The 17,019-nt window shown below is 43.0% G+C and overlaps 1 protein-coding gene across 1 annotated transcript in view; it reads left to right on the top strand.

The window, feature by feature from the left end:
• MMRN1 (multimerin 1) overlaps positions 1-17,019 on the top strand; it is a 298,882-nt gene that overhangs the window by 134,614 nt on the left and 147,249 nt on the right. The window contains exon 2 of the mRNA XM_069230268.1: positions 1,966-2,085. Coding sequence (XP_069086369.1) covers positions 1,966-2,085 — 120 coding nt within the window. The remainder of the gene's footprint in view (positions 1-1,965; positions 2,086-17,019) is intronic.

Genomic DNA, 17,019 nt, shown 5'->3' with positions numbered 1-17,019 from the left:
GGGTGTGATATCCAAATTGTTAATGGTTTAAGATGCTGGGTTCCACCTGCATACACGAGCAATGTGGCTACCTCATGACATCCACTAAGTGGCACCGAATTACAAGACAAAAGTTGAAATGAATGCAATTTTTCTGAGTGGTTGTGGAGCGCTCCAGCAGAAAACACTGTTTCTGGCAAAGTGAACTGATTTGTTTTTTATAATATGCTTAATCTTGTTAATGGCACGCCAAGATCATTCTGGCCATATAGATTGCTCCTTGGAATCAGACGGCCAGATTAATTTAGTACGTTAAGTAGTCAGCACGGTCCTTATTAATATATACTTATAACTTTATTGAACGATCCTGATTCCTTAGTGCCATTACATACATAAGATTAGGGGGTATCCAAAATAGGCATAATTTGCTTTCATGTGAGTGTGACCTGTGTGAGCAATCATGCTAAATTATGTGTAATTTCGCAAAATCCAATCTGTTATTTAGCTCTATGTTTTAGTGCGAAATGTGCCATTGTTTGATTTTTTGATGAGAGTATGCATTTTGCACCTAAAAAAGAGTGGAAACCATAATTTGAGCAAAAAAACAGGTACTTGTGGAGTGGTTGTTTGCAGTGTTCCCGTGCTCCTTCACCATGGTCTTGACACAAACTGTGGGGAAATGATGCAAAATGGCAAATTGTGTAATTTCAGAAATTTTACGTAACAAGCATAATATGTCAGACAAACTATACCAATGTAATTTGAATTGAACCTGGCCTTACTCAAAATGTGATTCCTCCCCCTCTCAGTTTGTCGTGCATCAATCTGTGCATTTCCTTTCCAGGGAGCTTTTTAGGCTTTCTTTAGCACTCGTTGTGAACATCACAGGCCTTTCAATGGCTAGAATTGGGGAAAAAGCTAAGGAATCTGTGTATGTCGCCTTTATTGAACTGTCAGGAGAACGAGGTCAGTGGCACACATGTTCAACAAACATAATGGAAGAAGGTTAAAGAGTAGGACATGTTAGCTTGGATGACAAAGACGTAGCAGAAGATAATAAAGGACAGCCAGGCGCCAGATGTAGTAAAACACATCACATTAATGAAAAAAACTTCAAATCATGTGCAGCAAAGCGTGGTGTTGCGTAAAAGGAGCAGGAGAGGGAATTTGAAAAGGTGCATCAAACCTCCTGAGACCAATAACACCACCAAAGTAAAAACATTGGATTCGGTCCTAACAAGCACAGGATGTTTTTCTGCAGTCTATGAAACAAACCCTTACAAATGAATTGTTGAAGCTGACCTACAGCGTGCTGCTGCTTGCTGTACAGGAAAATTAGTTTGTTTTTGCACGTATTTGTTCACACTATGCTTTCATCTGAAGGATTACAAAAGGCACCATTATTTACCATATATTTGAGCTCCTTTTCTTTCGGAATAGTGCAGTTCTCCCTCCCCCACCCCCGTGTTTTGAATATTATCTGGTTTATTCTCATAAAATGCTTTAAGGGAACATGAGTCCCCATTTTAATTGGCACTTTTATACTACCAGCCTAATGTATTTAAAAGTGCACGCCCTTTTCTAGTCATTAAATTCTAGCATATTGTGGTCAGTCTAGAGTATTTACGTGTTTGCTGCTTGCAGCTACATTTGAACCAACTCCTAATTATGCTCTCGGGGCACCTGGATTAAGAAGTGCCCAACAGCACCAGTATATGTTTTATAATTTGCACCCCACCCACTCTGGCAATGCTGCTTTACTCTCTGTGGCGATTTTTCAAACGAAGGCCCCATGTTTCAAGGGTGCAGTCTTAAAAGCATGCTTTTTTGACAATGTGGTTAGACGAATTGAATACATTCTCAATAAAGTTGTTTCCTTGTTGAACAATAAAAACGCCCATCCATTTGAAGTTTTTGGAAGAGTCATCCAACGAGTGACACGTGAAAATTCAAACAAGTGACTCATAATGTCTTTCTCTTCCACAGGAACTGGTGCGCATACGTCCACACAAGACTCGCGCCCAATGTGGTAGCCGATAATGTGGAAACATTTATATCAGCAGTAAAGGACCCCTGCACTGCAAAGTTTGGAGGTTGCCCTATAAGGTAAGCATCGTTTGAAATATGAATTGTCAAAGCATCACATGCTTATAAATCCGTACTGTACCATCCAGATCCAACAGGGCAACACTGCCCAGTCAGCTGCACATTTGGTAAAGTGATGAGACATGCAGGACTTCACCACGTCTTTGCCTGTGATCCTGAGTCAGGTGGAAACAGGAGTTTCTGTTTAAAATGCGATCATGTCGTCTCCCGGAAAAAAATACTTACAGCGTATTTCACAAGCGAAACCTGGCAAAATATACCTGGGAAAAGTTGTCTGGAACGTGGTAAAACCCTGGAGTAATCATTATGCAAACAATTATTTCCACAGCAACTCTCCATTCCATTGTTGAAAATGTCTAATATATAGTAGTAGTACTTCCGTGAAGAACGTCACTCCATGGTGTGGGACTGGCATCACAGTTTTCACGAGGAACCCATTATGTGAGCCTTTGATTTGATGTGCACGTGGTACATATTTCAGCGGAGAACCTAACCAAACTGGTCCTGAGTTCTAGATCAAAGCAGGATATTCTCAATTTGCATCTGATTCCAGCTAGTCGCAAATATATTTTTGAGATACCATAATTTTCACAGAGGTCTTCTACTCAAGGCATTATCCATGGTCCTACGCAACCAAAACCACATAATCTTCTCATCTTTCGCATGCAATGTGCTGCAGATTGTGAGTTTATTAACTTTAAATCAAGAAAATGGTCGAATTTAAGACTCTGCCCAATTTGCAGGGCCCTGTTTGGACTGTCTTCCCAGACAGTCAAAAACTTTATTCTGCTGCAATCGCAGCCATAAAAGCGCATACAGATAATAAAACAACATTTGACCCAAGGAATCTGTACACACAAAATACATGATAAGATTCCTGTGGCAAAGACTAAAATGTGTGTGAACACTTAAAATACCATCTTCACTTGCTTAGTTGATACATGCTCAATCCATAAATTAAATATAAAAACAACGAAATACATAAGATCAGTAAAAATCTCACTAGTTCCTGTAAAAAAATGCCTCACATAGCTGGTTGTAACATATTCGTCGGAGCTAAGCTCTATGTTAAATCATATGCAAAACCTCTTTAATCTAGCCCCATAGAAGCTGAATTAATCAAGGTGCATGGACCCCCCTCGAACATTTTCTCTGGTTTCTAGTTCTAAGTAAGGGAGCTAAAAATTGTTTTGTGAATTTTAAATAGAAGCCACAGAAGAAAAGGAAATGGACAATGGACTGTCCAGACTGGCCTTTACAAGGGCATGGTTGTGAGTCAAGTTTTTGCTGGAAACCCAGCGGAAAACACAGCAGATATTTAACTGTGTGCGACATGAGCCCGAAAAGTAATGATTGTTGCCATCTCCCTCCAACGATTCACAAGTAGCTAAAAAGAGGCTTTTCCGGGCATAATCGGAAATAACTCACAACAGTAGGTGTAAAAGATTCTGCCTCTAGCCTGCGAGCTTGGGCCTGAACCAGTTAAAGGGCTTGGACTTGTCTTTTCCCAGTTGAAGTGCTCAATACTTCATGCGAAAACACGTGGCTAAGGCCGATTTCATCATATACCCCCTTTACAATGACCATCCACCGTATAGTGACATCTTTATCAATTTCTAGGCAGTCACTGATTATATCCCTTGTAGGGCAGCTTCTTCCGTCTTCCAAACGGGCAACCATAGCAAAGGTGGGCGTGTGCAGATTCTGTCAGTCAAGTACCCTAAGCCCAATTCATTGTGGCCATACAGTGAGAAATATATGGGGGTGGCACATGCTTCATGCAAATCCATTTTCCCTGTTCTTGGATTGCTGCACACTCGCCTATAGCCCCAATTTCTGCCCCATACGAGGCCACTGGTACACACTGGGAGGTATCACTATTGGGCCAAGTGGTTTACCTGCTGGAGGGAAAGGGAAACTAAACAGTGACCCAACAGCCTGTGATTACTTCTCCCTTCTGTGGAGTGTGTTGAATGCCCAGGAGCCTGCTCTGCTGAAGGTAACGCCCTGATAGGTGAAGTGTGAGTGCGCAAGAGACGTTTTGGACCTACTGCAATACTTGAAGGACGCAGACACTTCGTGCCACATGACATTATAAAAGACTTACAAATATTTGGTGATAAGTTAAGGCTGTCCATAAATTGTGCAAAAGATTAAACAAGTAGATGAGGGGCTAACAGCATACGGGTGATTCACACTGCATCATCTGCATACAATAATGCCGGAAGAGGAGCCCCTTTTAGCATTGGTACGTCCTTGGTACAAGATGCCAATGGAGGGGGAGATCATTTTCACATAAAATACATAACAATGGTGCGAGTACACACCCCTGTCATAACCACGCTTAATAACGATCTCGTCAAACAATTCCCCATTCTGGCCTAATCTGACCCTTGCCTTTGTGTTAACTTGCAGAGTGGCAAGAAAATGAACAAGTGCTAGATCCATGTCCTTGCCCAATGGGATTTGCCAGAGCTTTGATCGGTTAACACAATCAAACGCCGTGGACAAAGCCATGAAGGCAAGGTAGAGTGGAATTCCTAGTACCCCATTAAGCGTACATGCGTCAATACCGCTGCGGGACCTTAGGTTGGTTCCCTTAAACATAGCATCAATCTGTCACGCAATTAATGACAATTTTAGGGGCAGAGCATTGTATGTTAAAGGCTTATTTCTTATTGCCCACCTTGCCCACGACTCCCTATCTAAAAGCAACATTTGTGAAATTCAAAGATTGCAAAAAGAATTATAGATTTTGTTTCACTCTTCTACTTGTGCGTATCTTAATTGTCTATACGTTTTTTGAATATTGTCTCTTCCTGCTGTTCTGTAAGTACTGTCATTTCTCCCCAACATGCAAAAAATTGATTGAGTGTATGTTGCTTCTTTTTAATTGGAATTTCTCAGTGCATTTATGTCACACCTGCTGCCTGAAATAAGCTATTTTAACTCAGAATGCTTGAAGTGTTGCTGCACATAGCTTTATAATGTATACAAACTGTTTTACATATAAGAGGCCTCATTACTCCATCTGTCCTGCATACATCTTTTATTTTTCTGTCTCTATTCTCAACCGTATACCTGATGCAGCTTCTGATGCTTTTCCTTAAAGGTCTTCTGTGTATCCATTAATGAATCAGATTGTTCTTCAGTTCTCATTAATATCTTAGGGGGTACCCCCTTCAGCTCATGGTCTGCAGTCAAAAACGCCAATGACAATCATGCTCTTATCCTAAAAGATGCCTAACACAAAGTTTTATCACTAAGATGAGCTCAACCAGTATTTGATGCCTGATATCCAAACTAGCTAAAATATTTTAAGTAAAATATTGAACTTGGCAGTGATATTGGTTTTGCTGTGGTCTAAAATAAACCAGTCAACTTCAAGAAGATAAATGGTCCATCACACGTTTGCCTGCTAGCTAAGGCTGTTCGTTGTTAATGCTAAGCCAATACAGACAAGAACCAGTGCTATTCAAGTTTTAAGATGTTTTGTGAAAATAGCACAAACAAGCACAAACCACTAACTGTGGATATTTGGACCAGGACAAAGTCTCAAGAACAGGCCAACCGCAATGGAGAACTGGACAGCTACAGGGACTCAGATTGGCCCTATGAACAGAATACTTAACATTTTTGCTGGCAGAGCATTCTGAGGATCTATGTCGAAGATGCATGGCCCAGCTGAAGTGATGCATCAGTTCCAAGATTTGCGAGGCTGCAATACACGGGCTTGCGTTCTTGTTGAGGATCCTGTCAACATGGCTTCCAATGCAAAGTCCGGTGTATAGGGTGCAGTGTGCAGTTGGGGTGATGTATTAATTCTGAAGATCTGTGGGGCTGCGACACGGAGTCCGGAGTCATCATCAAGGCAGCCACCGACAAGAGATGCAAGGGCCTGTGCAGAGGATGCATCACACAGTGGTGGTTCCCATGAGGCTGTGGCAGTGATGCGGGTCTTTGTGACGGGCCCAATCCATGTAGCAGCAATGCATCAGTTCTGCTCAGGTGTGCGCCATCACTGCAGAGGAGTGTGTTGGTTCCGCTGGATCCACAGAAGCTGGCAAAGCACCCTAAGCCCACTTCCAAGGGTAAAGGACTGGGGTAGCACCGCTAGGCAGGGTAGACTCACAGATGGCAAAGTCCAAGTGAAGCTACAAGGTTGCTGGAAGCCTTTTGTGTCTCTATGGCTTTAGATCAAGAGGCCAGCAAATTAGCCCATGGAGTCACTCTGGGTTCTGGTTTCAAGAGATGCACACCCATTCCTTCTCATCCAGACCAAGAGGCCAGCCAACTAGCCCTTAAATCCACTCTTGGTTCTGGGTTTAAGAGATGCACGTCCAGTCCTTCTCATCCAGCAGCATGTCAGCACGCAGGGCAGCAGCCCTTCAGAGCTGCAGTCCAACAGAGTGGCAGTCCCTTCAGTAGCATGGCAGTCCTTCTTCCTGGCAGAGTCTACAGGTCCAGAAGTGTACTGAAGATTTGGGGTCTAATTTCCAAAATGTATACCAGGTTCCCACTTTGAAGTGGAGGAAGCTTCTAGAGATTTCCACCCCCTTGAGATCTCAGGCATCCTCTTACTCCCTGTCCTGGACCTAGCTTTTCTTGGGCCACATTAGACCAGTGACAAGCCCATTGTGAAAGTGCTCAAGCAGCACCTTTTTTATATGCGAGTGTGGCAGGCAACAGTTCCTCCCCCTCGCTAACTCAGAATGGCTCATCCTGCCAACATCTCTCTTCTCTTTGTCTTGTAGTCTAGTATGAATGCACACAGGTCAACTGCCACCTATATCTAGTCAAGTGACCCAAGAACGGGCTGCAGGCCCCAAATGGTTATTAGAAGACAAGGCCAACTTTCAAGAAGACATATTCTCAGAATTGTGATCAAAAACACAGCTTTACCCTTAAAGTGGGCTTTTATTTACAATTTTTTACACACTAAACTTAACCCGTTTACCTGTTCCCAATTCAAAGTTACAGCTTATTAAATGTAATAGGGTAACTCCAATATTATCCTATGTGTGAGTTAGGCCCTACAATTGTGAAAAATGACTTTCGGAGTTTCTCACTAACAAGACAAGTAAAAATTAAAAGTGCGTGTCCTACTTTTTAAATACACTGCACCCTACCATCCGGGTTGTTCAGGGCCTACCCTAGGGGTGACCTATATGTACTAAAAAGGAAGGTTTAGGCCTGGCAAAAGGCTTAATATTTCAGGTTGAAATGGGAATTTAAAATTGCACATACAGCTGCAATGGCAGGCCTGAGATATGCTTAAAGGGCTACTTAAGTGGGCGGCACAATTAGTGCTGCAGCTCCACTGGTGGCATTTAATTTCCATGCCCTGGGTACAGGCAATACCATTTTACTAGGGACTTACAGGTAGATTAAATGTGCCAAAAGGGCATAAGCCAATTCTATCGTGTTTTAAGAAGAGAGCATATACACTTTAGCTCTGTATGCACGTATCAAAGTGCACAGAATCCTAAAGCCAGCAAAAAAAAATTCAGCAAAACAGGAGGGTTAAAGGTTAGGGGAGACCAACACCAAAAATTGCCAGGTCAAACAACCACCTTGCCCCCAAATGCCCATCTAAATGTACCAAAACAACACAACACCAAACAAATGGCATTTCTATCTGTAAGAGACAAATCTCCTAAATATATCCTAATTTTTGTAGGTTATCCTATGGCCTGCACACTTCTTGGTTTGTCTTTCTACACAGGTTCATGACACCTCTTCTGTGGTGACAATTCTAATCAGTAACCTTCCCAGGTCCATTAGGTCAACAGAAAACAGTTAATGTTTCTGCTACAGAAACCTATGGAGCACCCTGTCCTCCAGCTACAGCAGCTGAGCCTTTTAGTTCACAGTCTATGCTGAAGCCTTCATTATTTTATAGTTTCTTACTGAGAGGTACTGGCGGACTTCTGCAAGCTCCTATTTCAGATTTTGGTTGCTGACAACAGATGACCTTGCAGGGTCATCAACCCTCGGTGTTTGGGTAGTTGGCTTTTCTGATCTGTCAACAGCTCCTTCTATCACACCCAAGTATTGTCCCTATGCTCCCTGTGGTGGCAACATTTTTTTTATTTAAGGTATCTTCTGCTTCTTTGTGTTTACATGTTGCTGTTGTTTATTATTTTTTGACCACTGTGCAAGAACTCTCATTGTCAGTCATCCGGCCTCTAGCACTATTTCTAATTTCTCAGGCCCAATGATTCATTTTCTAGGTTTCGAGGGGTGAAGAGAATCACATTTAACCATTCAACATAAAATTACAGTGTAACCTATTTGGTCATACATTTAATCTTGGAGGCAAACTGAAAGTTTAGAAGATTTATTACAAATTCAAAGCCAAATTTATATAAATGAATTCTAAAAATATGCTATACCACTTTAAGACTACCAAAGGTGAATTAAAGTATTGAACAAAACTGAAATGCACCGACATCAAACAAACCAAGACCTCAGTAGCAACAATACAGGAAATAAGAAATGACGCTTGGTGCTCCGAGTTTAAGCTTTGATTCGCCTGCCTAACCATTTAAACTACATCTACCCAACTACTCGAGTGAACTACAGAGAACTCTAAAATGACCTAAATTTGTAATGTTGGGAACAAAGCAAAGTGTCAGCACTGCAGAAACCTTTGTAGAAGTTTCAGCAAGAGAGATGTGTGTAGTGTTAGACTGTTCATCCTTAGCGTGGTCTCCCTCAACTTTTCGCCTCTGCTTCCCAGGTTTTTGATGTGTGCTGGACTCAGTTTTTGCTGTTTTTGTTACTCTGGGCGTTTTACCACTGCTAACCAGTGCTAAAGTGCAAGTGCTCCTTTACAAAATGTGTATGTAATTGGTTCATCCATTATTGGCATATTTGATTTATTAGTAAATCCCTAGTACAGTGCACTAGAGGTGCCCAGGGCCTGTAAACCAAATGCTTCTAGTGGGCCTGCAGCACTGGTTGTGCCACCCACATTAGTAGCTCTGTAAACATGGCTCAGACCTGCCACTGCAGTGTCTGTGTGTGCAGTTTTAAACTGTAATTTCGACTTGGCAAGTGTACCCATTTGCCATGCCTAAACCTTCCCTTTTCTTACATGTAAGACACCCCTAAGGTAGGCCCTAGGTAGCTACAGGGCAGAGGGCAGTGTATGGTTAAGGTAGGACATATAGTAATGTATTTAATATGTCCTGAAAGTGAAATACTGGTAAATTTGTGTTTCACAAGGCCTGTCCTTTTCATAGGTTAACATGGGGGCTACCTTTAAACATGATTAAAGTGTAGATTCCCTTTGGGAGCGGATAGACACATGGAGTTTGGGGACTTCGAGCTCACAATTTAAAAATACATCTTTTAGTAAAGTTGATTTTAATATTGTTTGTTTGAAAATGCCACTTTTAGAAAGTGAGCATTTTCTTGCTTAAACCATTTCTGTGACCCTGCCTGTTTGTGGAGTCCCTGTCTCGGTCAGTTTGACAGTTGGGCTGGTTGCACCTCTCACTAGACAGTGACACAAAGGGAGCTGGGGTATCGTCTGCATTTCCTGATGATCCATCTGTGCTAGGAAGGAGGAAAGGAGTGGTCACTCACACCTGAAAGGGCTGTGCCTGCCCTCACACAATGCAGTCTCCAACCCCCTGGTGTGTGTCTGGGGCCTGGCCTGGGCAAGGCAGGATTTCACAACCAAGAGAGACTTTGCTTCGAAGTAAGCCTACTTCAAAGGGAAAAATGAGTATAAGAAGGGCACCCAAAACCACAGACTTTAGAACACTTCTGGAAACCAAGAGGAACCTCTGCCTGGAGAAGAGCTGAAGAACTGAGGAAGAAGAGCTGCCCTGCCTGTGACTGTGCTTTTTGGAGCTATCCTGCAGTTTCTGGTTCGGCCTGTCCTACAGGACTAAGACTGGACTTTGTGTGCCTTCCTTCTGGCAAAGAACTCTCCAAGGGCTTGATTTAGAGCTTGCCTCCTGTTATTGAAGTCTCAGGGACAGCAAAAGCTTCTCTCTGCCAGCACCTGGAGCCTCTGCTGAGATTCCTACTCTGCCAAGTGGTGACCATCCAGTTCCTGGGGCCATGAAAGGAAAATCTGGCAGGACAAGAGTGAGAAATCCACACACAGTCCACCGTGGGGGGAAAAGATCGACGCAACTCCAAGACACAGCTGAAAAATCAACGCGTCGCCAGCTTCGCGGCTGAAATAGACGCTCATCTGTTGTGCGGCTGGAAGATTGACGCACAAAGCTGGAGAAATGATGCGCAGCACCGCTGATGGACGCTGGTGAGATCGCAACCCGCGCTGTTTAGTTTTCGGATCATTGTGCGGCAGGATTTCCACGCAAACATCGCTGGGCATGTAAAAATGACGCAGGACTGCCCAGACCCGAGAGTGCTGTTCAGATCAACAGATCGCTGTCCTGCGGAGAGAAGAAATGACTCACGCTGACCCGATTGAAGTTGAAACAATGCAAGGTCTCACTCGTGAGTGATTTCGATGCATCACAAGCCCTTTTTGACGCACACTCGCCCGTGCGAGGTTATTTTGACACGCCCAGGTACATTTTCACACTAACAGCGTTAGGGTTGTGTTTAAAATTACACAAAGACTCTTTTTGGTTTTTAATTGATAACTTGGCTTGTGTATTGTGGAATTTTGTCATTTTGGTCTTGTTTTGTTTAGATAAATATTTTCTATTTTTCGAAACCTGTGTTGTGTCATTTAGTAGTGTTTTCATTGATTTACTGTGTGTGTTGGTACAAATACTTTATACCTAGCACTCTGAAGTTAAGCCTGCCTGCTCGTGCCAAGCTACAAAGGGGGGGAGCGGGGGTTAGCTGAGGGTGATTCTCTTTTACCCTGACTAGACTGAGGGTCCTTGCTTGGACAAGGGGTAACCTGACTGCCAACCAAAGGCCCCATTTCTAACATGTAGCATAAAGCCAAATCAGCCAAGCAATAAGGAAATAGAGGTCTGTACCTCTCTAAGGCCCAGATTTAAGAATGCCTAGCTACTCCTTGCACCACATTAACATCATCTTTTTACTCTAATGTGGCCCAACAAGGCCAAAATTGCAGCACCAGATTTACAAAGTGGCTCAATGTATGCATTGTGTCACTTTGTAACCCCTTGAACCACATTATGCCTGCGCCAGGCATAATGTATGCAAGGGGTGCGTTCCTCCATTGGGGGGGGTAAAACAAATGGCGCAAAGAAATCCAAAATAATTCTTCGCACCATTTTTTGCAAGATTGTTAATGACTGCAGAGACCAGGCATTAAAAGGACACCATTATTTATAATGGGCCTCAATGTGCTTTGCAGGATTAGCAGCAACATTTTTGACACTATTCCTGCAAAGCGCCAAACTAGCACAAAAAAGTTTAACGCTAGTTCCCAAACTACCCCTATGGTGTGCCCTATATTAAATACGGAGCACACATGGTGGCGTTAGGGGGGCACTAATTGGGGCAAGAAAAGTGGCGCTGCAGTGGATGCAGTTCCACTTTTTTAAAAATCAGGCCCTCAGTTTCTAAAGGTCCCCTCAAGTCAAGGGGAAAGAATGGTCTGAATCTCTAACTAGTTAAAACACTCTTATCCCCTCAAACTTCAGATATTTGACATCACCACCAGTAAGTTTCCATAGTCCACACAAACTTTTGAATTATATCCTTTACTTAGGTTTTCATCTCTTGGTTCAGCCAAATGGGACGACCCTGGATTTGTTCTTGTTTTCAAGAATGCAGTGGGAAGTTCTCCTACACAGTTCCTCATTAACACTCCTGTCATTGGTAACCTGTCTCCTCGTACCCCCTTATCTATAACTAACAATGAGCTTAAAAGAACGCTTGTAGATGCACCTGCAAGCAAAGAAATACTCAGCAAAGCAGACTTTCACGTTGAAAGATAAACACAAGAAAACATTTTCAGGCCTCTTCCCCAGCTTACTTTGGCCTGACTCTTACTGCATATTCAAATACATGGCTATACATGTATGTCGCGTCGAACAGTATAATGGAGGAATAGGCTGTAAAAAATGTTGATTAACTAGAAAATCACAATGTTCATTCATGGAATAATGACTTATATAATATTTGCATATGACCATTCTATGTTTCTATATATAAATGCATTTAATTCATGACTTTGTGACCCTGATTTATAGTTTTTGGTGCAAAACTGCACTAACGCAGTTTTACACCAAAAAGTTTAGCACCGGCTTGCACCATTTCTGTGCACCAACCGGGCACCATATTTATGGAATGGTGCAAGCCGGTGCAAAGGGTGTGCTAGCATAAAAAAAAAAAATGACGTTAGTCGGATCGGGCTGGCAGTATGGAAGAAGGGGGTTTTGCACCAAAAAATGACATTAGGCAGGTTAGAGTAAACAAAAATGACTCTAACCTGCCTAGAGTCATTTTCTGACGCAAAATCATCCATACCACATGACTCTTGTCTTAGGGAAGATAGGAGTCATGTCCACCGCCCCAATGGCCAGCACAGGGGACAAGGGTCCCCTGGGCATGGCCATTGCACCCAGTGCCATGTAGGGGGCCATTTTAGGGCCCCCAATGGCACTTTAATATATATATATATATATATATATATATATATATACTGTATATATATATATATAGTTACCTGTACTTACCTATACTTACCTGGGATGAGGTTCACCATCTTCCGCTGTCCCTCTGGTGTGGGTGGAGGTGTCCCTTGGGCCTGGAGAGGGCACCTGTGGGCTTATTCCATGGTGTTCCACCATGGAAATAGGCCCACAGGTCCTCTAACGGCTGCCCTGACCCAGGCGTTAAAAATTGGTGCAAAGCAAGCTTTGCACCATTTTTTGACTGCTTTTCCCTCCCATGCGTGATTTTAGCACAGGGGGATAAATATGGCACTAGGCCATAGAGTCATTTCTTGCATGGGAACACCTACTTTGCATCTTATTGATGCAAAGTAGGTTTCCATGTCTCAAAAATGACTTTCACTTCATCAATTTGGCACTAGACGGGTCTAGCACCAAAGTATAAATATGGAGTTAGTTTTGGACTGAATTTGCATTAAAAAAAGATATAAATTCGCTGCAAAACAAGAATAAATATGCCCCTCAGTTTCTTTGTTTACATGCACTCATTTAAATACACATTATATATGTTGTTGAAAGCATTTTATTATCTCCTCCAGGAACGCATAATGGCACAGCCAAGTTATGCGTTCTCATCAGCAAGTGCTTCTCGGTACACCAACTTCGAAGGGGCGATTCCTCCCATGTGTCTCATTTTAAGATCTCACTTCTTTCCCAGTATGAAAATCGAGTTGGCACTGCCTGTTATGCTGGGTTATCTATAGAGCACTTGCACAACTTCATTTCAGAAAGGGTAAGCAAAAATTAGGTGGACCCCTTGCATCTTTACCCTTCTAACCTCCCATACTGGCAGTCAAAGTGTGGACATTTTCTTCTTTCTTTCTTTGATAAGGCACTTTAGAGGAGAAAAATACTGGCACCTGCTCCAGCGGCAAGATGGAATACGGAGCTAATTCAGCATTTAATTGAAAAGAACTGAAACAGGTTGGAGTCCAGGAAAGATGTCAGGATGCTGCTCTTAGAAATTGGGTCTCTAGTTGGCACAAGTAGGCACCCTCTTCAAGTGGGGACTACAGACCTAGTCAGGGTAAGTCACAATGCAATCTAAATTATTCTCTGCTCACCCTCCAATGGCTTGCCACAGATCAGGCAGGCTTAACTTAAAAGGCAATGTGTAAAGTATTTGGGCAATGACTCATACAGTAACACAGTGAAAACAAAAAAAACTCCACACCAGGTTAGAAAAATAGATTAGGATTTTTTAAAAAATGCACTACCAAAATGAAAAAAAATCTAATATGTAGATCCTGAGATACACAACTTTAAAGATTTAGCTGAAAATAGTGAAAATGGCTAACTGTGGTCATCTGGTCGCGCCGGACCGGGACATAGTCACAAGTCCAGGCCGACCACGATGGATGCAGGCTGGCTACAGGGACCCACTTTGGCTTGCTGAACACAGTACCTAAAATACTAGTGCATGGTCTGTGCGGCGTTGCTTCACGGCGTCTGGCGTTGGTTCAGAGAAACCGTGCGCTGATGCTTTGCGCGGCTTGGTGTCGCTTTTCATTGATCCTGGGGAGCTGTGTGGTGAGGCTTTGTGGGGCTTGCCATCACTTTGCATCAATACTGGAGAACTGTATTGAGGCTTTGCAGGGCTTGGTGTCAGTTCTGATGGGCTGGCAGCTGTGCGGCAAGGCTTTGTGGGGCTTTACGCCACCCGGCGTTGAGTCTGATGAGGCTGGCAGCTGTGCAGCAACGCTTTGTGAGGCTTAGAGTTGCTTTGCGGCAGTTCCGATGAACATCACAGAAGGTAGAACACCTTAGGCCCACTTTCAAGGGAGAGCAGACTCACAGCTTGTAAAGTCCAGGTGCAGAAGGTTCAAGTCTTTGATGTCCCTGAGGCTTGGGAACAGGAGGCCCCGCTAACATGCCCTTGGAGAACACTTGTGGTGGGAATTCAGAGTCCTCCCAGTAGGGTCACAAAGCAGCAAGCAGCATGGCAGCAAGCAGAACAGCTGTCCTTCCAGTAAAGCAGTTCCGGTGAGTCCTTGGACAAGAAGTCCTTCTGACAGAGGCCAGTTGTAGGTCCAGAAGTGTCTGATTTGAGGGAGTCAGAACCCCAGTATTTACACCCAAATGTGCCTTTGAAGTGGAGAAGACTTCAAAGAGTGAAGTGCACCAGTTCCCTTTCAGCACAGTTCTGTCTGCCAGGTGATATGGGGGGGGGGTATCAGTCCTTTGTGTGGGGTCAAGCCAATAACCTTTGAAGTGCAATTGAGAATACCTCCACTCTTCCTACCCAGGAAGCCCTATCAGTATGCAGATGAATGCAGATGCAGCTGAGTGTCCTTTGTTTTTCACTGTCTGGATGGAATGTACAAGGGGAGCTGTCATCCAGCACAGACCAGACATGGATTGGAAACATGTTGTATGGCACATAGAGCAGTAGGAGCAAGCAAATGCCTACTTTCTAAAAGTGGCATTTCTAAAATAGTAATGTTAAATCCAACTTTACCACTAAGTGGGATGTCTCACTACCATTCCAAACATACCAAACATACCAAACATACCAAACATGCCAATGCCTCTCCTTACAGATCAGAAGTTATCACTTAAAAGTATCTAAGGGAATTTCCAGTGCTAACCTATGAAAGGAGCAGCCCTCACAGTAGTGAAAAAACAAAATAGGTTGTTTGTCACTACCAGGACATGTAAAACATAAAGGTACATGTACTACCTTTTACTTACATAGCACCCTGCCCTATGGGCTACGTAGGGCTTTCCTTAGGGGTGACATATGTAATAAAAGTCAATTTTAAGGCATGTCAAGTAATTTTAAATTCCAAGTTTAAGTGGCAGTGAAACTGTACACATAGGCCTTGCAATGGCAGGCCTGAGACATAGTTAAGGGGCTACTTTTGTGGGGTGGTACAATCAGTGCTGCAGGCCCACTAGTAGCATTTAATTTACAGGCCCTGGGCACATGTAGTGCACTTTGCTAGGGACTTACAAGAAAATTAAGTATGCCAGTTGGGTAGGAGCCAATGTTACCATGTTTTAGGGAGACAGCACATGTACTTTAGTACTGGTTAGCAGTGGTAAAGTGCCCATAGTCCTAAAACCAACAAAAATGAGGTCAGAAAAAGAGGAGGAGGAAGGCAAAAGTTTGGAGTTGCCCTTCAGAGAGAGCCATTATCCAACAGTTGCCAAAAACTAAGTTTCAGCTAAACATGCTTTGAGTTAGCAAGTCGGAAAGGGCATTACTATAAAAAAATGGGAATTGTAGGATATAGGCAACAATTCAGACACACTGCCAGCCAATGCCCTGAGAGCTATAAAGAACGTGCCTTATGTCATGAGTATTAACAATAATGTTGGAATGTTGATTTAATGTGAAGAGTAGAGGAGCATTATTTAATGATTTATACTTAACCTTTTGTATGAGGGGCATTGAAATTCACCTAGACTAGAAGGTCTTCCTAGGTTCCTAGAGTTAACAGCATATTGGAGGAAGAGGCTGTAATTACAGCAACTGAGGGGCAGATTTACAAACGCTTTGCCCTGGGTTGGCGTCACCAAAGTGACACTAACCAACACAAACTGTTTTTTTTCTAATTCACTTTCCAGTGTAAAACTTGTTTTGGCCTGGAAAGTACCCTAAAAGTAGCGCAAAGCAGCATGACGCACTGCTTTGCATTACTTAGTACCAAGGGGATGTTACAGGGGTGGTAGTGGGAGTTTCCATGCAACCACCCATGTGTTTTGACTCAAATCCCTGTCTACAAACAATAGTAGATGCCATTTGAAAGGAGGTATTAAAAGGAAAAATGTTTTCATTTCTCCTTTCTTTTCAGACTTTGCATGTGTGCTGCTTTGTGCAGCACACATACAAAGTAGGAAAGGTTTTCAAGTGTGTCTAAGCATAGTGGGGCATATATATGAGAAGCTGGCACCATCGTTGCATCACTTTTAGTGATGCAGCTGAAGTGCAAACCTCTCAACCATATTTATGATGCCTGAAAAGCCACTTTGCATGGCTTTGACAGGCCTCAAAGATGTGGTGTAAGGCATGGCAGGGCAAGTCACTGCATTGCCTTCTGCACCAGGGAGGCATTCCATGGGTTTTACATTGGGTTCTCCCACGCAACTCCCATGGGTTTTGATACATTCCTAGATTTACAAAACCATGTAAACCTGGGGATGCAACAAAACCTTACGACTCTTAAAGTGAAGCGTAACGAGGAGAAATATCTTTATTTCTCCTCGTTTTTTTCCACTTTCTATGTGTGCTGCATTCTGAAGCACACATAGAAAGAGGAAAACGTCTCTCAGGATTGTTTCCTAC

Source organism: Pleurodeles waltl, chromosome 1_1, assembly GCF_031143425.1.
Source record: "Pleurodeles waltl isolate 20211129_DDA chromosome 1_1, aPleWal1.hap1.20221129, whole genome shotgun sequence".
Lineage (NCBI taxonomy): Eukaryota > Metazoa > Chordata > Amphibia > Caudata > Salamandridae > Pleurodeles > Pleurodeles waltl.
Note: the sequence above shows the minus strand (reverse complement) of the source record. Positions and strands in the feature narration are given on the sequence as shown.